The 24317-nt window shown below is 40.6% G+C and overlaps 3 protein-coding genes across 6 annotated transcripts in view; 2 read left to right on the top strand and 1 right to left on the bottom strand.

The window, feature by feature from the left end:
• The first annotated feature begins 1147 nt into the window (after positions 1 to 1147).
• On the top strand, positions 1148 to 5375 carry VAChT (Vesicular acetylcholine transporter). Its single transcript, XM_069053106.1, has 2 exons — positions 1148 to 1284; positions 1853 to 5375. The coding sequence occupies exon 2, from the start codon at positions 1949 to 1951 to the stop codon at positions 3635 to 3637; it is 1689 nt and encodes a 562-aa protein (XP_068909207.1). The 5' UTR covers positions 1148 to 1284; positions 1853 to 1948; the 3' UTR covers positions 3638 to 5375.
• ChAT (Choline acetyltransferase) overlaps positions 1155 to 24317 on the top strand; it is a 30788-nt gene continuing 7625 nt past the window's right edge. For 2 of the 3 annotated variants that reach the window (XM_069053104.1, XM_069053103.1), the window contains exon 1: positions 23686 to 23993. The gene's annotated coding sequence lies outside the window, so the exon portion shown is untranslated. Of the gene's footprint in view, positions 1285 to 13989; positions 14079 to 23685; positions 23994 to 24317 lie in introns of those variants that run through there. The other variant, XM_069053105.1, reaches the window with a different exon arrangement.
• Positions 14097 to 23691, bottom strand: LOC138134694 (uncharacterized). 2 transcript variants are annotated; one of them, XM_069053109.1, is made up of 11 exons: positions 23551 to 23691; positions 16024 to 16215; positions 15789 to 15974; positions 15560 to 15743; positions 15361 to 15512; positions 15200 to 15313; positions 15007 to 15150; positions 14796 to 14961; positions 14537 to 14748; positions 14324 to 14489; positions 14097 to 14276 (listed from the first exon to the last, which is right to left on the bottom strand). In XM_069053109.1, the coding sequence occupies exons 2-11, from the start codon at positions 16194 to 16196 to the stop codon at positions 14166 to 14168; spliced, it is 1608 nt and encodes a 535-aa protein (XP_068909210.1). In that variant the 5' UTR covers positions 16197 to 16215; positions 23551 to 23691; the 3' UTR covers positions 14097 to 14165. The 2 variants fall into 2 exon arrangements, with proteins under 2 accessions (XP_068909210.1, XP_068909208.1); XM_069053107.1 differs by lacking the exon at positions 23551 to 23691 and having other exon boundaries at positions 16024 to 17860.

The raw sequence follows: 24317 nt of genomic DNA, 5'->3' as shown, positions 1-24317 counted from the left end.
GAGAACCTAATTAGGTACTGGGAGAAGAAAAATTCCTAAAAGCTTTAAAGTCAAGTGGATTTATTTCCAGATCAGCGATTGTTTTACGTGATAAGATTACAGCAAACTGACGTTATCCACTTAAAATAACGAGCGAATGGTGGGACCAGAATATGTAAGTAATTGCTTCACCAATATCAAAGACTCCAGAATCTTCATCTGTTCTTCGGGTAGGTCTCTCTGCACCGGTGATGGAATATAATTAGGCAAAAATTTTGCAAATTGGATTAGCGGATTAGCGCACGAGCTGACTGCTCTTCCTGAAAGAAAATGTTTATCTAGAATCTAACAACATCTTAACACAAATTTATGCATCGTAAAAATGTAACATAAAAGCTATGCAAAAATGTTGCTCGAGTTAGGTGGCACCGGGAATTGCTGTTTATGAGGCGTGGTTTGCTAATAAAAAATTGTCGTCTTGCAGCCACCAACCAATCACTGAAACGCTGAAAAATATTGACGAGTGGAGTGAAAAGGTCAATACATGAATCTGGTTCAGTGAGCACCGGAGTTTTGGTTATAAATTGTTATTTAATACTTTGAGCTCCCATTTTCACGTTTGAGGGATTGATGAGACGAAAATGTTTGATGCTTGCGGCAATATTGTCGTATGAGATTTACGTTTCTCTTTGGACAATTATTATTGAAGTATAATTTATGTGACATATATGGCTTACATATTCAATTTGTCAAGCTTTCTCTGAGTTATTGTCATTACCGCGCCTACCATGTCGTCCGGAGTTCCTCTTGTCCGGTTTCTCCGCAATCATTTTTTTAAAAAATGTAAAATCGAAGTTTCGCGATTCGAGGCCCACGCACCACTTCGAAGGGGTACGTCTTATGGGGTGTAGGTCCTGGGGCGATTTTTGGGTCAGTTTCCATATTTAGATTGTATTAATGCCAGAGACATAAATTAACGAAGACGTGGAGAGCGGGATTGGCTCCGGGGGAGTGACGTCGAGGGCGGCCACCAATGAAGGGGTGGAAAACCCTGCGCGTGCCTCGTCCCAAACCCGCCCCTAGAAATCAGCAACCCGCGCGACCAGATTATAGCGTGGGCTGCGTCACAGGAGCGGTCGTACGTAGCGGGAGTGAGCCAAACAGTGCACCTGGACATCGGCACCGTGGAGACTCGCGGGCAGCACGGCCCGGGAGGCAGCCTTGGCCTACTCGGAGAATCGCGCGTTGCCAACAACATTCGCGGCTTCTTCGCCACCCGGATAGGAAGCGCCCTCCCCGACACAGGTAAGAAATCGCACAAGCATTTCCCCTCGAGAAATCGACAAAGAATCCGGCGCGGAATGCACCCGCCGAGTGCAATACGCGTAATAATTAATCGCAAATCAAAATGGCTGACCTGCACAAGATGGCCGAAATCAATAACGTCGTTACGTAATGCGTAATTAAGGTGCCATATTTTTGCAACACAGAATTCTACACCACCACGTTGCACCGCTCTTCGAATGTTGATACAAGAAAGATTGCAACAAATTTTCCAAAAACTGCTACTGACAGTACTCTTTACTCAATTTTTTTTTTGAAAGTGGATGATTTGACTTTAAAGATCAGTACCAAATCCACTTGTTGTTGTCGATAAATAAATATAACTTTGTTCTGTTGTGAAATGGTGGTCGGTAGTGCTCACGTTATTTTTTTGGTGAAAAGATTTGTTGGTAGTGGTATAGAGTGTTGAGAAAGAATGATGTTGAGCGCTTCAACCTCCGCGTTCCTAAAAAAAGAGAGGGTGCGGGGGGTCAGCGCAGTGCCTCCCCGCCCGGCCGTAGAAAGAGTCTAATAATTGTTCTATGTCCAGGTTAATCCGATGGCACTGCGCTCCCCCGTCCCCAAAGAATCGCTCTAAGTAACCACGTCGCGAAACCCGCTGTCTGCTTGCTGGTCTGTGGCCGCCATGACGACGATTCCGATCATAAATATGGAATTCGGGGAGCTGAAGGAGGTGGTGTGGACGAAGCTCCAAGAACCGCGCAACCAGAAGAAACTCATCTTAGTCATAGTGTCCATAGCCTTGCTGCTGGATAACATGCTGTACATGGTAATAGTACCGATCATCCCCGACTATCTGCGATACATAGGTGCCTACAACGACGAAACGATACTTCCGGGAAACTCGACAGTTCCACCAGGTACCCCGTACAAACACGACCACCACGGCCAGGACTCGGCTACCGGCATCCTATTCGCATCCAAGGCCATCGTGCAGCTGATGGTGAATCCCTTCTCCGGAGCACTGATCGACCGCATCGGCTACGACATTCCGATGATGATAGGGCTATGCATAATGTTCTTGTCGACGGCGGTGTTCGCGTGCGGCCGCAGCTACGGCCTCCTCTTCTTCGCGCGAAGCCTCCAAGGGGTCGGGTCGGCTTTCGCGGACACCGCCGGTCTGGCCATGATCGCGGACCGCTTCACGGAAGAAAACGAACGCTCCAAAGCCTTAGGTATAGCCCTGGCTTTCATCAGTTTCGGTTGCCTGGTGGCCCCGCCTTTCGGGGGGGCCCTGTACCAATTCGCCGGCAAGGAAATGCCCTTCCTCATCCTGGCCTTCGTCTCGCTCATGGACGGCTTCATGCTGCTCCTGGTGATGAAACCCATCAAGACCCAGCTGAAGGAGTCGCAGCTGGCCAAGCCGCCTTCGGTGCCGATCTGGCGCCTCTTCATGGACCCCTACATTGCCGTCTGTTCCGGCGCTTTGATGATGTCGAACGTGGCCTTGGCCTTCCTCGAACCCACCATTTCCCTCTGGATGGAAGACAACCTCACCACCGAAAACTGGAAGATCGGGATGATCTGGCTGCCGGCGTTTTTCCCACACGTCTTAGGCGTCATCCTCACCGTCAAGATGGCCAAAAAGTACCCGCACTACCAGTGGTTGATGGCGGCGGGAGGCTTGGTCATGGAAGGCCTCTGCTGTTTCATCATCCCGTTCTCCACCTCGTACAAATTTCTTATGATCCCCATCTGCGGCATCTGCTTCGGAATAGCCTTAATCGACACCGCTCTTCTCCCGACCCTGGGTTACCTGGTGGACGTCCGATATGTTTCCATCTACGGCAGCATCTACGCTATCGCCGACATATCATACTCTGTCGCTTACGCAATAGGACCTATCATCGCTGGAGGAGTGGTAGAAGCGATAGGCTTCACCGCACTCAACGTGGGCATCGCCTTATCGAACCTCATGTACGCTCCAGTATTAATGTACCTTAGACACATCTACGACTTCAAACCGTTCGAGAACGAAGCTAACATTCTCATGTCGGACCCGCCCAACAAAGAGTACCAAACTTACTCGATGCAAGAACAAAAACCGGTCGGAGGAGACATACAGAATCACCTCGAGTACAAACAACAAGAGACAAACTTCGACGCCAACGGGACTTGCCAAGAGCAAGGGTACGACCAGACGTACCAGCAGAACTACCAACAGAACTACCAGGAAGTTCCGGCTTATCAGCAGCAACCTCAACCGCCACCGAGACCTCCGGGTCGGGTACTACCCCAGCAGCCGGAACCGACCAACCCGAATCCGTTTCGACCAGCAGAAACAGGGCGAAACCCTTTTAGGCAAGGTTTCTAAGCTCTATGTGTATATTGTATATTTGTGTAAGTGTCCCTGGGTGTTAATTATTACCATATATGTACATATCACACCGAATGTTCCTGAAATTATGTACATATCAGCTGAAATCACAAGCACCGGTGTTTTTAGTTGTTACTGATAACCCCGTAGTCTACAATAGCACCACTTGAAGGTACTCTATTTCTTTGAAAATATATACATACATATATACATAATATATCTAACTAAATTAGAACAGAAGTTTTCTACTTGTGAAGAGTTTTTGAGTAGATTTTGAGTGTCTCTCCGTGGAGTTGTGTTTGTAGCGTGTACTCTCGGTTGAGTTAGTAGGTTAGTACTTTGGTTGAGTTTGTGATGATTTTGAAAATTTTTATAAATTATATCAACTAAGATCACATACATATCAGAATCGATTGATTCGCTTGTTATATCGTGATAGGTCGAAATTTTGGCCACTTAATTTTAGATTCTAGAAGTAGGTGTAGAATAGTACTAATCTAAGTCACTAAGTAGCCCGCATCACACCCCCGTCTCCTCAACCAATTATATATTATTCAAGTTGGATTTTATTGGTATAGCTCTCGACTCGATAGTGTCAATTCCCTTGTGTATAGCGTATATGTGCAAAATGATGAAAGTGTTATTTTGCCGTTAGTATAAATACGTTCGGGAACCAGAAAAATTGCTCAGCTATGTAGATATTCAAATAAATGTAAATTTACCCCAAAATCTCTACCTAAAAGTGTAAACAAATTTACTGTACGGTATAATCTTGCGCGAGAAATTCTTTTCACACGGTTCGTTTGACGGCAACTATAATCTGTACATTTTCAAGTAAAAAAACGAATGGATCGCGGACGGCGGCGGATAGTACCCACCAACCAGGCTTGATCCGTATAATAAGCAAAATTAAACGATTCAAGATAAACAAGGAGAACTAATAAATAAAATCCAATAAAATATAATATTGAATGTTCATAAAATAATGGTATTAGAACAACAACTATACTTGGTTAACGATAAACTTTCTAAAACGTGCTTGTAGTTGTCGTATGTAAGTATATAACTAGTAAAGCAATAAAAGTACATAGAGGAGCCTCTTAAGTTGACCAAATAGCGCGAATTTACTTACCTACATCGAAAAATTACTAAATGTATCTCTTGTAAAGGTGCCTGTGAATACTTACTATAGAATGATTTGGCTTTCGGACCATTCTGTTAGGTTCTTGCGTAGATGAATCGACTGCAGCTTCTTCCAACTCCCTTTGAGGGTCGACCAGACCGACTGGTCCAGTCGATCTCGTCGACTCCTTCTCTCTACATAAATATCTAGAATTTCGTCTGTTTTAGCGTTATCTGATTGTTTTGTAAAGTACTGATAGTTTAACATGTTACTGATTGGACAACGGATGCATGTGGATAATTAGGTACTAGATCTAGGTCTTACTGCAGTAATATAATAGCTGTATTGTTTCAGTGTATAAAACTATAATTTCAAACTGTGTGTAAAGGGTGCTGTTTAATTATTGTTGTTGTGAGCACCGTAGGCTCTAACTGATTCTAAAATTAGAATATTTAATTTTGAAATTTCTAGTAAATAAATACTATAGAAGAAATTACTTAGCTAGTCCGCTCTGTTATTTGTAGAACCAGTTGCAGCCTTACTATTCCAAGGAGCAATCACATGTACTGACCGTTTACCGATATCTGAATGGGTCTATTAAACTAATTGTTATTGAAATCTGTTGTTTTTTAATCCTTGAACCTGTAACGAAGAAATTGTGTCGTCATTTGATAGTAATTAAAACATAGAGCACGTAGGGCACGTAATTGGCTAATTCTGTCGGTTCCATTGTATAACAGAGGGCAACCGCATAGCAAATCACCCCAGTTCGTTATCTCTCCATATCGGAGGGTGGAATCCAAGGGAATGCTTGTTTAGAGGTACCGTCTCTATTCCGACGTAATGAATTAACCGGAACAGCCCTACCTTTCGGGGATGCGGCGTCGCTTTTTATGCATGTGTCCCGGATTACATTAGCGTAATTAGAGGGCTGCATCACCATTACGATTATTTGAGGGTGATAAAGTGCAAGACTGGAGTGCGTCCGTTTCCAAAACTGTAACGACCGGACGGTCGCGGCTCATGAACCACCACGATAAATGATCGGTGTTAAAGGGAGCCAGTTCTTGAGATGGTCCGCGTCCAGGTTATGATTTAATTAAGACCGAATCGCTTCGGTCAACATCCTGGGAGAAGATGAAAGGGTGGGCCGGAGTACGGTGGAGGGCCCTCGACTTGTGTGTTCTTTTAGCGAGCGCCGAAAGAGCTGGTGCTTTATAAACAGAAACAGGACTCCCTAGAGACCGGGGGTCTGACCCATCCTGCGAAGAATCGATAGATTACGACACAGTATCCCCGCTCGAGCACCTTTGTCGCTGCCAGAATTTTTCCATGATCCGGGAGTTGTACCTCGAGTAAACATCGCCGAACTTATTGCAAGAGTCGGAAAAGCCGGACTGAATGGGGAGGCGAAACCATTCACGACTTTACGACACACTTGGCGAAATTGAATGTGTCAATGGGATTTTTTCTCTGTGAAAAGATAAATTGGTGCACAAACTGACTTTCTTTGCAGGAAAATTCATTTCGTTCAGGTATGAAAAAGTTCGACGGGGGAGCTAAATTAGATTTTATCGCGGTGTTGCGAATTTCTCACGTTTTCCATTAGGGATGAAGATTAGAATTGCAGAAATGGAGATTTGTCTTATGGCGGACTTTTATGAATCGGAGTAATTGAAATTACGAGCTGAGAAACAGCCGAGATGGGCGGTTAGCGACAAAGGTTCGCCTCGTTCTACGACTATAGAACCAGAGAAAGAGTCCAATTTCACAGGAGAAGAGAATTTGTTTCGTTTTAGTGGCGCGTTCGCCGTCAAATACTCACAAGTTATCATCGGTGGGAGTTCCGAATGTGGAAAAAAAAATTGCGATCAACTTGCGACTAAAAGAAAACGGCATCTCCCAAGATACAATAATACCGTGAACTTGCTGAAGTTACAGAGGAAAATGTGAACATAAAATAAAAGTTTATTTTAATGAACTTTTAACAAAAACGAAAGTGTCTTTTAAATTGCTTTCTAAACTGATAAACTTGGAGTTTTTTGGTACCGTTATAAAATGTACAGTAAAAGTAGCGTAAAATATCTGTTGTGATCAACATCTAACCAGACTTCCACGAGTTGGTTGATAACCTGACGCCTTCATTTTCTACAAACACGGTATCACTGATGAAACATGTCAAGTTTTTATCTTGATCAACTGGAGTAGAAATGTTTCTTGGATCAGTTGACTGTTATCGAGTATCAAATCGATACTATTTTTCGGTTTGTCAAGACAACGAAAAATATAAAGATTTCTTTTGTAATTTTTCTTCTAACCAGAGTTGAAGAGATCTCCCACGAGTTCGTAGATAAATTAATATTATTAAAACGCTGCTGCCCCTGATTAAACAGATGAAACTTTGATTGTAATCAACTTCTAATCATTGCTATAAAAATTCTTGGTTGATAAACTAATAAACTTGCATTCTCAATTTTTAAAATGTCAGAACAGCGTGTCAAAAGTTGGAAAACGTAGAAACAACTCTGTTGTAATCAACATCTAACTAGGATATTCCTTGACATCACTGTCAACTTTTACCTCAGTTAATAAAATGCTCGCTATTAAGTATCAAATCATTGCTATTGTCAGCTTGGAAAAACAAAACAAATATAAAATTTTCTTTTGTAATCAACTTTTAACCAGAGTTGATGAGATCTCCCGCGAGTTCGTTGATGAATTAACATTCTGAAAACGGTGATGTCACTGACAAAACAGATTAAACTTTGATTTTATTCAACTTCTAACTAGTGTAAAAGTGTGCGATTGATAAACTGATAAACTTGTTGGTTTTTTGGTTTGCTGCCATTTGCTGTTAACGAAGTATTGCATTTTCAATTTTTAAAATAACAGAGTTCCAAAAATTGCAAAAAGCTAAAACAACTGTTAAAACAACTGTGTTGTAACCAACATTTAATCAGAGTTAAAGAAATCTCCCGGGAGTTGGTTGATAAATTGATGTTATGATATTCTGAAAACACGATGTCGCTGATGAAACATGTTATATTTTTACCTTAATCAACTTCCAACTGGAGTAGAAATATCTTCTCGATCAGTAGGTAAAATGATTATTATCGAATCATATCAATTAGTATCAAATCGTGGCTATTTTCCAATTTGTAAAAATAAAATAAACAAAAACTTGTAAATTATTCAACTTCTAACCAGAGTTCCTGCGAGTTGGTTGATTCACTCGTATCTTGGATTTGTTAATCCAATTTATTATTTTCCAGTTTGTGAAAATAAAATAAGAAATAAACATAAGCTTGTATAGTATTCTTCTAATAAGAGTTGAAGTGACCTCGCGCGAGTTGGTTGATTCATTGATATTCATCAATCAACTTCTAGCTTGGACCAGTTAATCAAATGATTATGAAGTATCAAGTCAAGTATTTTCCTGTTTGTAAAAACAGTATTTTTTAAAACTCCTATTGTAATCAATTTCTAACCAGAGTTGACTGACAAATTGATATTTTGAAAACGCTGATGGCACTGAAAAAGTAGATAAAATTTTCATCACATAAATAACAGAGAACTAAAAGCTTCCGTTGTAATGAATCTTTAACCAGAATTGAAAAGATGTTTCCGTGGCAAGGACGAAACATAAACACTCCAAAGTTCACCACCTTTCATCCCTCACCCTGCGTACACGTTTCCGATGTTTTCTTTAAACATTCGAGCTCGCCCCATTAGCAAACTGCCGCCTCCAGCCACCAGCCATATGCTAACGGAACTTCCCCGCAAGTGAGAAGTAAATTGGCCGCCCCACCTCTCGAAACGGTACCATCTTGGAGTCCACCTCTTGTCCTTAAATTGGTTCCGAATCTTGCTCATTAAATTATGCGCGCTTGGTTTAATCAAGTCGAGAATGGTGAAAAAACCCGAGACTTGTAGTTATTTCAGCCTTACATGGTTGGGGCTGGGGCCGGCTAACAAAGCCAATCTTGCTGATCCGTGGTGGTGAGGGCTTTAGCCCTCCGCACGCCCAATTGGCTCGGCACCCGCTCGTTCGACAAAGCGCCTCACTTCGCCTTCCATTCAACCGGAAGTTATGAGGAACTCATTGAAATATCCGACGGAACCGATGGCACACTTCATCATCGCTTTTATTATGTTAGTTTTCCGGACGGGAAATCTTAGCGCCTCGGCTCTGACCTGGCGGTTAATTTCGCCCGAAAAAATCCGACTCGACGGGGATGAAGGAGAGGGTGGGGGCGCCCCCCGTCGCTTACCAAAATAAATACGGCTTACGTAACCGTTCCATTGTTCATCCTACAGCGATGACAGAAAGCGGGGCATTAATATTCATAACGGTGTGCGTTTCCACCGTGTGGGGTGGTTCCAAGAATAGCAAAGGCCGTACGGTGTGAGGGTGCATCGCGAAATATAAAACATTTATTGCAACGGTCATAAAGGGGCGCTGGAAAATAAAGACGTATTAAACAGACATCGCACCGAACGTTGGGTTATTAAATTAAATTATCAATGTAGAGCTGAGTGGGACAATGCGAACACCCGTCTACATTTACATAATTTCATTACTTCCAAATCTACCTTCTTCATAGAGCAACTTTGTTAATCGAAGCACCGAAAGCTTCGACCATTAATGTGGAATCTACAACATTGACTCTGTTCTTCAAACATCCCAAATTGGCAATGAAATTGCTTTCCGACACTGAATAAACGACATAATCTTCTGATGCCGTGTAATAACATTAGAGCTGGTAGTAGAGGGGAGGTTTTATGTCAAATATAGAAGTGACATTTAATATTGTGGATATTACTCATCCCATCCCCAATCGTGTCCGATCTCGCCAAGGAAAGAGCTTCCAAAGCAAATTAATTTGCGGTGACCAGCTCGAGCTCCAGATTTGCGCCTCATTCAAAACACTTGTACTGTCGTGTCTCAAAAAATCCGACTTTCTCCCTTACTCGAGATTTAGTTTGATAAACGCGTTTATTTATCTCCGTGACATCGATTAGTTTAATCCAATTCTGGTCGTTTGAGTCGGGGTTGGCATAGTTTCCAGCGCAAGGGTAAATTCTCCTGGGTCCAGAGCGAGCCGGAACCTGACTTTAATACAAATGGATCGCTTGCATCGTCGAGAAAACTCCAACTCGTTCCAACTCGCTCCGTTAATAAAATTAAAACGGACACAACATATTTCTTAATATCAGCTAATGCACGCGGTTGCAGAAAAGTCCGAATTAATCCCGGAATGTGTCGGCGTGGTAAACTTCATCAGTGAAATACGAGCCCCAAGAGAAATGTAACCATCATTTCCTAGCACGTCTTCCAACCGTGTCCGGGAGGGGTAGTTTTGTAGACGTAATGTGTCTCGACTATTACTGCTAGATGTGTTCCACTCCCCCAACGCTTTATTGCTTCTAGAATGTACACACGATGTGAAATAACACGTGTGCATGTCGGTATAGTCACCGGCTGATGCATTGTCTTCTAGGTTTTGTTTTATGTGAGAATATTTTGACTAGGCGTTCATCCCTTGAACCGTCCTCAAATGTAATAAAACCGAAACAGAGGTACAGGAAAACTTGTGGGGGACAGTTATCAGACGCTAATTCCGTGTCGCGATAGTGAGGATTACACACCCCACCGGCCTAATCCGCACAGGGGTGTGTAGACAACTTGAACCGCTCGTGATATATTTTTCCGCTTTATCGTCGCCCTCAACCCTTCCAGTGCAATTTTTACGATGTTGGAACTTGGAATCACACATTTTCTGTGAAAAATTCCACTTAAAATCGTTGTTTTTGAAATTTGAGGTTATGTCATTTTACAATGACACCGTCTTGTTTTTTTCTTTGTATTCAGATAATTTCGTAACACTGAGAAGGCTCAAGATCAATTTCCTTTAATGTATTCGGTTAATTAATTGTAATTTATTTATTATCTGTGTAAACTGTAAACTACATCTTTATTTACTCTACCTATTTGTGGTGAAAATTAACGAACAGAAAATCAAATACCTACAAGTAAAGTTGTGTTGATGTTAATATTGGATAATTACTAAAAATCTATTAACGAACGGAACAAACCACAAACAAATATTAGCAACAAGTATGATACCACATAACCTATATTTTTCAAAATAAATGAAATTTTTTTAATCACTCTTTGTCTTAGCACATCTTGAACATTTTCTTAACAGTTCTGTTTTCAATTTGTCAAAAGGGAAAAATATTTTAGTCAGTTCTTGAGATTCAGTGCCATAAATCGTTCATTCAGCTTACATAACCTCAAAACCCAAGAGTAGGTGTTCATGTAACGTACGATCATCTACGGGGTGATCAATAAGGACTGTTTAAGTTGGTAACACTGAATCGTATTTTAAATCGTATAACAGGAGTAACTTCCGGTTGTTGGTGGCTTGTCGGTGTTAATGCTATACCTATTTCAGATATTTGTCAAATAAACCAACAAAACATATCCAGTTACAGTGTTATAAATAAAAATTTTCTTAATTGTATTGCCAACTTAAACAGTCCTTCTTGATCACTCGGTATATAATAAAATAAAAACGTGTAGCGTGTACCTAGCTGCTGTACTTTAAGACTATGATGTGGGCCCCATAGTGCTATCTCCTCATGTTTTGTGAACGACCTGTAAAAAAATTATAAGTTGTATCGACACAGTAAAAAACTTACCAATTAACAATTCCAATTGTAACGAAATGAATTTCACACGATAATTGCAATACAAAATTGTTGTGTAATGTCTTTGTATTTTTAGGTTATGAATTTGAATTTGTAATAGGTAACTGTCGCTAGCACACTAGAACGTAGCAATAATAAAAAACAGACACTTCGAAATAGCGTGAATGGTCCTAAATTATCTAAAAATCGGGATAAATTGGAAAAACATTTTAAAAACGCAAGTTTTATTGACAGGTGTGAAGTAATTTTACGCTCATTTCCATGGCCCACTATGCGTTAAATTGAAATGAAACTGTGGAAAATGGACATTTCCTCGTTGCCTATGCAGAAAGCTCCCGCCCACCCTTCCGGTTCAGTTCTTGTCTCTCAATTTACCTTTGTGAACATTGTCTGTGCTTTCATGTTGAAGCAACGAAAATAAATAAAGATCTCGGTGAAATTGCTTAATTATGAGCACCCCCGGGCGATCACTTCGTTAAATTGTCGGAAGAAAAGCGAGTAAAAAACCGTCTTTTTGAAATTTCTTGCAACGATGCGATGTGTCAATTTTTTTAGGGTTCGTTAAGAGGCAGTCTGGAAGTGGGCGTTCTGGAAGTGATCGATGGCAGTACGTTCTAAAGACGTGTTTCCGAATTGCCTACATCCCCAGATTATTGCTCAGCTCAGATCAAATCTGGGACCGGATCCTGAACAAAGCGAAGCCTTTTGCCTTACTGATCCAACAACCCAAATAGTCCTGTTCCTGTCCGTCAGAATAATGACACATCATTTGGGGGATCGATAGGAGTAGGAGCTTTGCCCTCAGGAATGTGCCGATCTGAAATCCGGCTTGTTTGGCACTTCTTGTGGTACGTTGCGGTCGAGTCGGTCAAATTCCGGGATTAAAAGGAAGTAGCGGCGGCGGTGACAGTAATTCGTCTAGGACAATGCACCGTTTAGACATGAATTTTAATGGAGTCGTTTCTTGAGAGAGACGCAGCGTGCAAAGTCTCCAATTACTTACGGCGCAGACCTGAAAGCAATTAGCGAAAGTTAGGGAAAGCGTTGTAACGGTGCAAGTTGTTTCAAACAAAGGCCGAACATGAGTGCTGTTATCTGAGCTGATCGAGTGCAGGGCAGAGTCCCCCGGGAGCTCAACGTGGAGACAAGTTTTCCATCCCCCGACCGCTCGAGGCGCTGCGAGGGAACCGGAAAACGCCAATTCCAAAAGAAAACATCACGCTGCTGTCATTGTTTTGGGCTCGCGACGCACGATCATCATCCAGAGAATCTGGAAGTGAATTTGTTGAAAAATTTGAGCGCGAATCGAATGAAACAATTATTCCGGGGGATTAGAGCGTGTGGAAGGGTGGCGTTAACGCGCTTGCAGTTTCTTTTATTTGCTAGCGCCTCACGTATAGCCGACGCGGTAAATCCCCGGAGATTCCGGCTAAAAAGTTCCCAACGCTAACTTTGTCTGCACACAAAGGAAACGGCACGGAGGGTGCGTCTTCGGGGAGCGAACAAGGACGAAAAACAACTTGGCAGATAATCATCAACGAGCCTGCAGGATTCTTGTTCTCGGTGCACGCTCTTGTTCCTCCTGGTCCGTTTGCCTTTCGCAGCAGGATTTAGGGGAATATCGATCGACGGCGTCTCACCTCGGCGTGCCCTTATATTGGAGCCAATTTAAGGCGCGGCTTTATCCCCAACAAATCCCTTTCTACCGCCACCGGTTCGGCTAAGTCGCCCTCTAAACGAAAAAAATATCAGATTGCATGCCTAGATTAAACGGAAAGTTGCGTCCGTACGAGTTCTTTGCGGTATCGCGTTACCGAAACTTCGCAATTAAGGACGACTGCCTTGGATCGTCAGGGCTGCTGCAACGGCGGAATCGATTTGTGTTTCGGCGCAAAAAATCGACCGGATCCAATCAAGCCCCGAAGAACGAAGACGCTGCGTGATGTATCTGGCTAATCTCCCGTCGGGGTGACCCTCCTGATTGCTTTGTCAGGTTGCCTTATTGTCACCGCATTCCCACCTCCATTCTCGCATCCCCATCGATCCAGAATTTGCATTTCTCACGTTGACCTTTGAGCACGAAAATGGCAAAGTTCACAAATAAATCGTTACACTTGGGGGGTGAAAAGAGACGCAGCTGACACCGACCGTATTCATAACGAGATTATTAGGACGGGTAAACATCGAAAGGACAAGCTCATCCCAATAAACGTCAAAGCTTAACGCGACTATAAATCAGGACCAAGGATGTCAGTTAACAGCAATTAAACGCACCCCGCAGGATTAACGCGATTATAAGTGGCTCCGCAGCCAGGGTGGCGACGTTACAAATGCGACTGCAACTTCATTAATTACCCTCTTAACGCGAAAATGAGCCCCCACACGGGACCCAGCCGGGCCAAGGACGAAACGGAAAAATGACAACATATTTACGGAAAAATGACAACATATTTTTGCCTCGAGAACAAAAAGGACTGACTATTTTTTAATATCACTCTCATTTTTGTTGCAGGATGGAGAGAGTCGCTTTTATCCTTGCCGAAGAAGTGGCTGTCCGGGACGTCCCTGGTGCACATCAACTCGACCACGGCTAGTACAGAGGTAAAAAAAAATCAAACATCAAAATATCCATTGTTTAATTTCTTTACAAAGCAACACAAAAATAACACGAACAAATAATTTTCAAATTTAATTCACCGGTAGCTTATCAATCCAAGACAACATCCGAGACGGGTCCAGGAGGTACAACCTCCACAACTGGTCTCGAAAACGTAGCCACTTATCGCGATCAAGTTCCTTCTAAAAGTGTCTTACTTAACACCAGTCCAAAATTTTGACTGTCTTACTTTTGACTCTCGGGATAACGTGAGCGTCCATCCAACGGAATATCTGAGATCTTGAAAATGCTTGGCCACTTTAAAAAATAACTCTTCCAGGGAAGAAGGAAGGACTTGAATTTTGCAAGTTGGTCCAGCGACCAAGAAGTTGGACAAGATTTTGACGTCCCTGTGTCTAAAACTTCATTACAGTGTCGTTTTCGCACAAGCTTCAAGACTTACATGGTTTTCAAAACGTCGATATCTGAGACCAAACAATCGCTTCTCAATTGCTGCGTTCTAGCGGTCGTTGTCGCTCTTTTGTTCACCATTTCTGCCAACGACATATTTTTCTTAAATGCCGCCACAGCCACACTACTTATCAATTTAAACTTGTCTTCCACAGACTTAGACTTGAACAGTTCAAAATCATCAATCTCTCTGACCATTGCTTCCTAGAATATATTTTTTAAATCGATTCGACCGTCATTTTCTGTCGTACCATTCTTGGTCTGCAATTGTGAAGATCCTTGCACTTATCTTTAACCAACTGAACCAAATGGAACATCTCTGGTTTCTGTCGACAACACAACGCATACATTACACTCAGCTCTGTTACCACTTTTTCTAATGGTTCTTTGTACAGATGCAAATCGTTGAACGTAGAACTAAAAAATCAGTGATTAAAGTTCACCACAAAATACAACCCTCACATCCAGGAATCTAGAACGTCTCGAGCAAATGTAATTTTTGCTGGATCCACACATCTCGCTGCGTCTTTTTGAACATTTTTTTCAATCTCCGAAATCAACTCCAACTGTTCATCTTCTGCGAATCTGATACATGACTCGAGACTCCTACAAAATAATGATAAATTTGACGCAGATTGTGACCCACAAGAGATACTCCAAATCTGGTGATGATGTACTAGAATCATAATTTTCTAGGAGATCTAGGACAAATTGTAACCCTTCTACATCGACCTGTAAAGCTAAGAAGCTTGCTTTACTCTGAAGTATTCTAGAAAAGCAGATCAAGCCTGGATCTAAAAACTGTGAAAGCTTTACCGATTTTCTATCTCTCGAAATGGCTCACATCTAGTCGCCTCTTCTAACAGTTCTGTGCACAATCGAGTGTAAATCCCAACACGCCTAAGAAGAGAAATGAGTCGTTCCTCAAGTTCTACTATCCCGTTCATTAAGTATTGTTCGTTTCCGGTCTAAACGCAACATCTGTGAAAACAATTTCGTTTGTTCTTCTACTTACAATTCTGATTTCGTTCAAGTACAAAGAGTACTTCAAAATCGCATCGCTTGTTTCTTTGCTGGTACTATCCAATCTTCTAGATGAAGTTGTGCACTCTTCTAGTCCTGATTCTAGTTCTTGTTCCGACAGAATCTTTTCAGAAGATACAGTTGAGAATTCTTCTATTAAAGATTGATACAATAGTCTAGAACAAGATGAAGTAGTGAAATCACCGAGAAGAAACTCTTACTTATTCGTTGCGGCTTCTGAATCTAGATCTGCTAGTTGTTCTTCAAGAACGTTGAGAGTATCGTTGGCGATTTCAAGTCTCAACAAATTCGATTCTTTGCTCATCAGATCTGGATATTCTGTCTCGAGGATTTCTACTTTTTCCTCCAGTTTTTCACCAGTCAAGACATTGTCTTGTTGTGCAAATCTAAAACAGGACTCGAACAAGTTCTGCATTGCATGTGATGCATATTTACTCTGATTGCTCTTGCGAAGAGATCATATTGTCTTGGTTAAAGGAGGAAGAGATCCAGTTTAGCAAATCGGCACAGTCGGTGTCAAACCACGCCTTGATTTGTCCAGGAGTCACATTTCCCGTGTCCACATTTGCTTCCTTCAAGAAGTAGAGAAATCTATCTTCTTGTGACATTTTGCAACAGTGAACTACACTGCAGAAGCCAAAAACAAACTATCACTTGTGTGAAAAAGCTTAGACTTTGTCCATTAGTACATGTTTTTGTGTTTGTGTTGGTGTTTTTGTCACCCGGCACCTGCACTTGACATTCTATTTCCCACAGAGGGCGCCGGTGAAAATCGTATTGAAATTCTTTGTCATTGTTCCACTTTGTATTAACTCCCAGCAGGTAGCGAGTCTGCAACCGTCGTTCCAACTATTGAAAGTATCAGGTTGAAAAGCTCTCGAACCCGATGCCCAAAGCTTTGGCGCTTGGAACGTGCGTTCCCCAGATTTTTCGTCGATAAATAATTTTAAAACGATCGGAAAGGGTGGAGCCGCCCCCTCTGTGCGGCGTAGGTGTATTATTAATTAATTCACAATGCAAATTCAGACGGATGCTATTATAACGCTACACTGCAGGGCACAAAGCAGGGGAGTTGAACCCTCTGTGAACTCACTGGTGGTATAATACACAGAGCACAATGGGATGTAGCCCCGATCCGACAAGGCTTATATCACTAAGATAATATTAATGAAAAATCGCGGCGCTGCCTTGCAATTAAGCAAAAAATCGTGAGATAGCTGCGGCGAGGGGTGGGTTTGACAGGGGTGGCGGTAAATCACCGCGAAATCGCCCAATTCCAGCGGTTATAACGAAGTGTTTTCTTCTAATTGGAAACTCCACGGTCCAAAAATAGTCCTGAAATTAGTCCTGCGGCGAGGTCACGGTGCAGGTAGACGAGGGCAGAGCCGATCAATAAGCTCGAGCTTTGTGCACGCGTGAACTGTGTAAACCTATGAATTCCTGGCACGCTTTCTTTCCTTTCGGACTGTTGGGAGCGATTTTTGCGCTGCACCGGTGCGATGCAGACATCCGGAAGAAATTCCTGCTAGATAAATTACTAGTTTTGGGGGAAAGCGTTACGCAATCGCGCGATTTGCATTTGGAAATTTTTGCGAACGTAATGAGCAGACGCCCCGAGTAATCTTTACTTTTGTGATAATGTTTGGTTACGGAGGATCATCGCTGAGGACACCCGTGGGGATGTGGAACACAGAAATGCCATCTACATATTTGATGTCCCGGGGGATGTTTACGGCCGTTCTTTTTCGCTCGTTCCTTCCTCTGTCTTTACGGATTAGAGAGATGTATTTCGTTCAAAAATCTTTCAGCGCCGTTGTTTCGATGTGACAGTAGGAAAATATTGCGGAATAATACGTTGACAATCATCAATCAACAAAGCGAGGTGATGGGAAAAATAAATGAGACGCTGGAAATGTGCGAAGCCTTGTGGATGTTGTTTCGGGATTGGGAAAGCTGCGAGGAAACATTAATAGAGAGTTTTCCCCCAGCAACACATGACATCGATTCATCTCGTCTTGATTAATGTCATTCCAAGTTACTATCAAACGACACCTAGGCAAGGTTATTTGGGGAAAATGCGAAAGGTTGCATCCAAGGAGTGTACAAGAAGTGTGCTCATTTTAATTTTTGGTGATTCATAAGCACAGAGATGAGATGCACATACAATCTGGTGACAAGCGAAAAATAGAAATTACTTCACTGGAAGTACTCCTTGGCACCAATAAAAAAATATAAATTATTTCATAGAAATAATTTTTACAATCATTTCAAAGATAATAATGTTATGTAATTATGTTATTATTATTATAAAATAATTTGATTTACAATGCAAAAATTTCCGATAATAATGCGGAATCTGGAAAAGTGCCCCGAATGCTTGCAGCGTTTCCACGTTGAATGGCAAGGGAAATCCTCTCAAAAAGGAATTTCTTTGATTTTGAATCGCCTGATTCCGCTATGAGTCGGTTTCCGATGACATTAATGAAATCTATGGTTTCTTTGCACCAAGGGCTTAAGGTTTCAAAGGCTAAACCTTTAAATATGTAGTTTGACGAAATAATTGAACTATGTATATTTGCTATCATTTCAATCTCCTTCTGAAATTTAATATAATTACTATTTTTGTTGTTAAGTCTCAAGTCAATACTGAGTGAACTAGAAAAGGAGCTCGTTACAAGGTTACTTGTATAAAATACGAGAAACGTGAGGAAGGATTTTACTTTCACTTAAACAAAACACTCTATACAGGGCAAGTCACATAAGGTTTATTTCTGAATTTATTTTGTACGCAACCAAGAATACTAATTACGCTGACCACTTGATACCATTTATAATGTGATTTTATTTAGTAATCCACGTAGGTATGTAATTTGGCTAAAAATGTCAAAATGACAGTTGATGAATTTAATTTTTGATTTCATTAATCAGAACAGGAAAACGCCATTGTGACATTTTTAGCCAAATTACATACCTACGTTGATTAGTAAATTAAATCACATTATAAATGGTATCAAGTAGTCAGCGTCATTAGTATTTTTGGTTGCGTACAAATTAAATTCGGAAATAACCCTTATGTGACTTGCCCTGTATATTTTTAGTGTTGAATACTAAGAAGTATTCAAGTATGTATTAATATGAAGTGAGTCAACAATGTCGTCTAATTTTGTTTTATTCTTTATATACAGGGTGTCTCAGCTAAGATTTTCGAGCCTAATAACTCAGTTATTTTCCAGCGGATTTTTGTGGAATTTAAAATGCAGATATTTTAGACGGTCAAGAATAAAATCCCATTAATGCAATCACCCAAGTCTTAGAAACGTAATTTTTACATGCCTTTTTAAAATGTTGAATCAATTAAGATTTACATAAAAAATTGATCGTCAATAAAAAATGCTGTAGGGAAAAACTCCTTGAAAGACGTCTGGTTTGCAAGAAAATAGCAAAAAACTGTGTTAAACGTGGCTGCAGATGCAAAAACGTAGACGCGTATGAAACAAACACGCGCCATCGCCGAATTTTGGTCACCCCTTTTCGCAAAAATCCAGGTGACATATTTGACGTTTATCTCTCTAACCTTACAAACACTTACAAAGTTAAAAACAACATTTGGACGTAATTTATTATACTGGATGCTTTAATTCTTCCATAAAGGACTAAAATGCGATCGGGATATTTTAGCAAGATAATTTAGTTCACGTGCGCTTCCTGTGTCTTCAAATAAATTGACGACTCTCTTAACATTACATTTTGTAAAGCCTACATTTGGATAGTGTTCCACGAGAAAACGAACTGTCTCATTGAAGTTCTTACGACACTCTCCATAGGAATTTTTTTTTACCTTTTTCAACAACATTGAAATTTCTGCCGCTGTAGTCTATTTTTAGAGTATTTTGAATAAATTTTCACAATTTGACGTTTCTAATAAAGCGTGCCCAATTTTGATAGACTTAAAGGGTGTACAAAATGTTGCTTGGCAATTAATCAATTGTTTCAAAAGGTAACTGCTCAAATACCTTCAAATTTTACATTAAATTTTTAACGACAAAATCTAATCTTTTCGTTGAATCAGACAAGTAATTTACTTAATTGTTTGTGTAGACCCCTATTTTTTAATGTTTAACAATCTAATAATAATCGCGCATAATTTTCGATAAAGGAAACATGTGTTAAAATTACATTTTTTAACTTGAGGTAATTTTATTATTACTAATTGAACCTTCATGGTCTAAAATATCTGCATTCTAAATTTCATAAAAATCCGTTGGCAAATAACCGAGATATTAGGCTCCAAAATCTTAGCTGAGACACCCTGTACATATGTTAATAAATGCAACCCACAATACATTTTCAAAGCTAACGTGGATATTTGTTTTTAGATTTAAACATAAAACATAGTTAGCTGTGCAGTTTCGTAAATTTTGACATAAACGTCATTCGCTTGGTGAAATGAAATTGTGAAAAATGGAAGAGTGTTTGTGAAAATGTTTGTTGTCTGCATAAACGCGCAACGGGAAAAACATTTTGATTACATTTTAATCGTCGTATTTTAACTTTTTCGTAAATGTCAGTTGTGACAAATAAAATTATTGGAAGCAAAGCCATAATGAATTCATAATTTCATTTTAAAACAATACGATGTTTAAAATAGCCACGTTAACTTTGTGTGTATTGTGGGTTGCATTTCCAATTCCTCCGGGCTCATTATCACTCGTGAAATACCCTGTATATGCTTTTTTTCTTTGGACTGTCGAATATAAAGACACACGTATTTCTTACATAACATTAACGTAATATTGTCCCACAAATATTCAATGGGATTCAGATGCAGCATTATCGCTGGCCAATTCACCTGAATTTCAAATTTCGGTTTACCAACATTGAACCGAACTAAAACGCGAATTTCGCTTGGAGATAGTGAACGAAAGACAACTTTCATTCAATTTCTTTAAAGTCTGAGCACCTGGCACTTCCTCTCGTTCATGTCGTGCAAATCTCACTAAAAATCAATCGGATGATTGCGAGTTAGGAGAAGATTTTTGTCGGCGAGCCAAACTAGAAGGCTTCACTTTATTAGATCTGACAGTAACTCACTTTAGCCAGCATCATGTAACTGCCAATCCCATCGACCGATCAGACGTGTTCCGAATCACCCAAAATGACATTTCTTTCTCCCGTATTAAGCCACATTCATATTTACCCCGTCCCGAAGCCGTACTCGCCCCCATTTCCTTTAACCCCGACTCGAATTTTCCTTCCAATTTTCTTAATAGATTAAAAATTGGGGCGCGAGCGCCTCACGCTTCGTTACGACTTATCTGATTGACGCAAGAATCGACCGGTTTCCTCTCCGACCACGAATTTACATAAAACTCCTATTTGCACAGCATTTTATGTACACTGCGTTCGATTCTGTTGACACCTTTGGGGTGGTCGGTGTACAGTTGCGGCTGGCAGACACGTGTTCTCGTTACGACCCTTCGCATGGGGATTACACCCCGAGTTTGTCATTAATTAACCTTCGTCTGATAGGCATCGAATATGGAAAGCCTCCCGGAAAAATCACCACCGTCGCGGTTTCCAGGGAATTTTCCGGACACCTGCCGCGTCAAATAATTTCTCAGCCACCCCATCAAGATCCCATTCTCCCCTAAATTATGTGGGGTTGCGAAATATGCAATGCATAAGTTCACATTCTCATTTTTCATGCATCTCGCGTTTCCATAACATGATACGCGTCACTGTTGAATTTTAAAACGGGAGTGTTACTCGACTAATTCCAAATAAATTTAAGCAGATTCTTGGTTATCATTTTTGCATGAAGCAGAAATGGAAATGCGGAATAAATATTAATGGGGCCGTACGGGGAGATGGTAAATAATGAATCGTTTTCCATTTAACGTAGTTTCCTTCCTACAGGTACGGAAAATAACGAGGGGTGGCTTTCAGCCAACCGAAAATATAATGGGGCAGTGCGTCATTAAGAAAACAACCACCTAAGTTCCAGGGCAAATAGCAGGAAAGCTTTACGATGAATAAAATATCAAGAGGATGGCAGCAAGGAAAAACTAAAAATGAAATATAGAAATCAAACATTGCACAGGTCTCGATGAGTGTTTTCGTTTGTTCAGATTTTATCTCGAGGATTCACACAAGCCAGAAGCTAAACAATGCTCTGCGGTCAAATAATCCACACTTTGTTTAACAATCACAGTTTCTTCTTACGTAAATATACAAATATGTATTGTGTAATATAATTTTGTGGTTCGGGTGATTTTAATACAAAAACTAAATATTTTATTATACATTTGGGGCACAGCAAAGAGACTTTTCTGTTTTTATTACGCTTACATAATTATAATTTTTAAATACGTAATAGTAAATAAAATAATAATTTTTAGTAAGTATCTAAAATGGTTCATTTTTACAGCATTTTGTAATTTTGTAATTATTTATTTTGTTTATCTACGTTATTATTATCATCATCATTATACGTATTGTTGTAGTCGTCGTTTAAAAAGCAACGGTCGTGGAGTACCCCTCTGCGGCACTCCACTCGGTCGTGTCCACCCCACCAATTACTCCACGTAAACTGGCGCTCCTCTTTGACATCCGACAACCCTTGGCCTGGGCACAACCTCTCGATTGCCTATCGTAACGTGAATTTTCCTTTGGCAAATTAGGCGTTTAACGCGACACACGCTTTAATTTCACGGTCCTGCGGCCGTAAATTCGCGCTGGTTACGCGGGATCAGGTGAGAGGGATGTTCGCCGCCACTGTTCCAGGTCGATAGTGGTGTTGTGACGCCCTGTACCGGGTGGTGACGAAGTCGTCTACGTCCGAAGCACCCCATCCACCTCGTGGAAATGAAGATAAAGGCTACCCTCCGGCTCACCCTCTGCACCTTCCACCCACCGGAGCGTGGAGTCCCGCTCTGCACCGGGCCACGACCCCTGTCTGCTCTCACGGTTCGCTCTATATTTCATTCCGATCGATAACGATGCTCATGTAATATAAATGTGTACAGTCCGCTACTTGTGTAAGCTTTGCGGGGCTCGTTTTCGAGCCAAATAAGCTCTCTTTTAAAAAATTACATCGGGGCTGGGGCGGATTCCGGTTGAATATTTAATGGTCCGGGGTGGCGGTTTTAATTTGGTCGCGTCGGGGACCCTTCAAAAATCTACTCGTCCTGCGTTTGCTTGCTAGTTTCGGGATTATTTTGAAACTGGGTCAAACTCCACATAAGCTCTAGCCGTGCGGAGAGCTTTGTGCGGTTGTGGCGCTGATTAAGCTAAGACGCGAAATAAATTTACAATAATTAACTGGGGCTGAATGGCAGATTCTTGTAAAGACCGAGTTGGGTCGGTGAAAACCGACTTACGTTATTCCATCTCGAGTTGCAAAATCGCACCCTGAATCATGAATTTTAAATAGCAGAGTCCATTTAAGTAAGCTTGCAAAGAGCTTTATGGCAGGTTCGTTCAGGTAAACTCCCGAAAGTATCACAGGAAAATTAATGTTTGAGGGTTTTTGGGATTTTCACACCGGCTGGGCCTGATAAAAACTCCCTTACCTACCATTTTATAAAGAATCTCCCGACGATAGAATAAAAAAAATAATTACAAAAGAATTGTATTGATTCATTTCCCGGGCCGTTTTATTCAGCAAGACATGGCCTAAAAATAGAAATCAAATCTAAAATCGAATAATAATTGTTTTGAACAACGAAGAACAACCCAGAAGAGAATGTACAAATGTACTGATCAGAGAATCATCACTTTGGAGAAGGTGCTATCTCAAAATTGAATTATAAAATATTGAACAGTAGCAAGTATTTCTTGTCCCACTTGGAATTAAACTGATTCAACTCTTAAGTGATCAATTTCATTTTACACTTTATTTAAGCTATGATCAACAATCAATCGAAAAAAATGTGAAAATTACATAAACCTAACCTCACTTACTCAGAAATATCTCGGTATGACGTAGTCGTTTAACTGGAACAAGTACAAAGTACGATTTAAATGTTTCGTTCGTTAATGTTAATCGGTCAAAAACACACGATACTTTTAATACATTAAAAAAAATCAATTAAATAATGAGCGTCACAAAAGAACGTCACTGCCAACTGTCACAAAATATATCCCTAAGTCCATTACTGCTGCCTCTGAAAAAAATTCTCGAGGAAATCTTATTTATTATTTACCATTTTTAAATTAAAAAAATGACTCGGGTTCAGCCGCCCAGACCCTATCTGTTTCGAAAAGCATAAAGAATTTATTTCTACGGTTGGCAGCATTGATTGTTAACTTTCAAAAAACTGCGTAAATATTCAATTCAACTTACAACTGTAATGTTGATTGTTTAGCTCCAGATTGGCCATAAATTGTCAACACGAATTAATGCGGTAAGTGCACGACAAAAATAATATTTTAAACCCTGCACTAATGAATAAGTAAGGTTATGTTTACATCGGAGACAATTTTTTTTTGCAACAAAATGGATCCTTTCCCAAGTTTTTCTCGTGAAAATGAACATGTTTACACAGTTTCTTGAGAATCGGTAGAGTGTTTTTGGTCTCTTTTTTATTTAAACCCCAACTTGTTTGTTTTGGTCTTTACATTTTCACTTTTTTCTTATGTTATTTTGTGACACTTTGTAAGTTTCCTAAATTTCCAGTAACCTTTTAAGGCAATTTAAAATGTTATTATTTTCTTTTCCCATTTAATTT

This window comes from Tenebrio molitor, chromosome 7 (assembly GCF_963966145.1).
Source record: "Tenebrio molitor chromosome 7, icTenMoli1.1, whole genome shotgun sequence".
Taxonomy (NCBI): domain Eukaryota; kingdom Metazoa; phylum Arthropoda; class Insecta; order Coleoptera; family Tenebrionidae; genus Tenebrio; species Tenebrio molitor.
This window is presented reverse-complemented; position numbering and strand designations above follow the sequence as displayed.

Bases quoted from the DNA above. Each gene is read 5' to 3' on its own strand.
- LOC138134694 (XM_069053109.1), bottom strand. From the start codon at position 16,196: ATGTCACAAGAAGATAGATTTCTCTACTTCTTGAAGGAAGCAAATGTG. The intron at 14,749-14,795 runs GTACGACAGAAA...AATATATTCTAG, and splicing joins ACAATTGCAGACCAAGAATG to GAAGCAATGGTCAGAGAGAT. The intron at 14,277-14,323 runs GTAAGACAGTCA...AGACACTTTTAG, and splicing joins CGTTATCCCGAGAGTCAAAA to AAGGAACTTGATCGCGATAA.
- VAChT (XM_069053106.1), top strand. From the start codon at position 1,949: ATGACGACGATTCCGATCATAAATATGGAATTCGGGGAGCTGAAGGAG.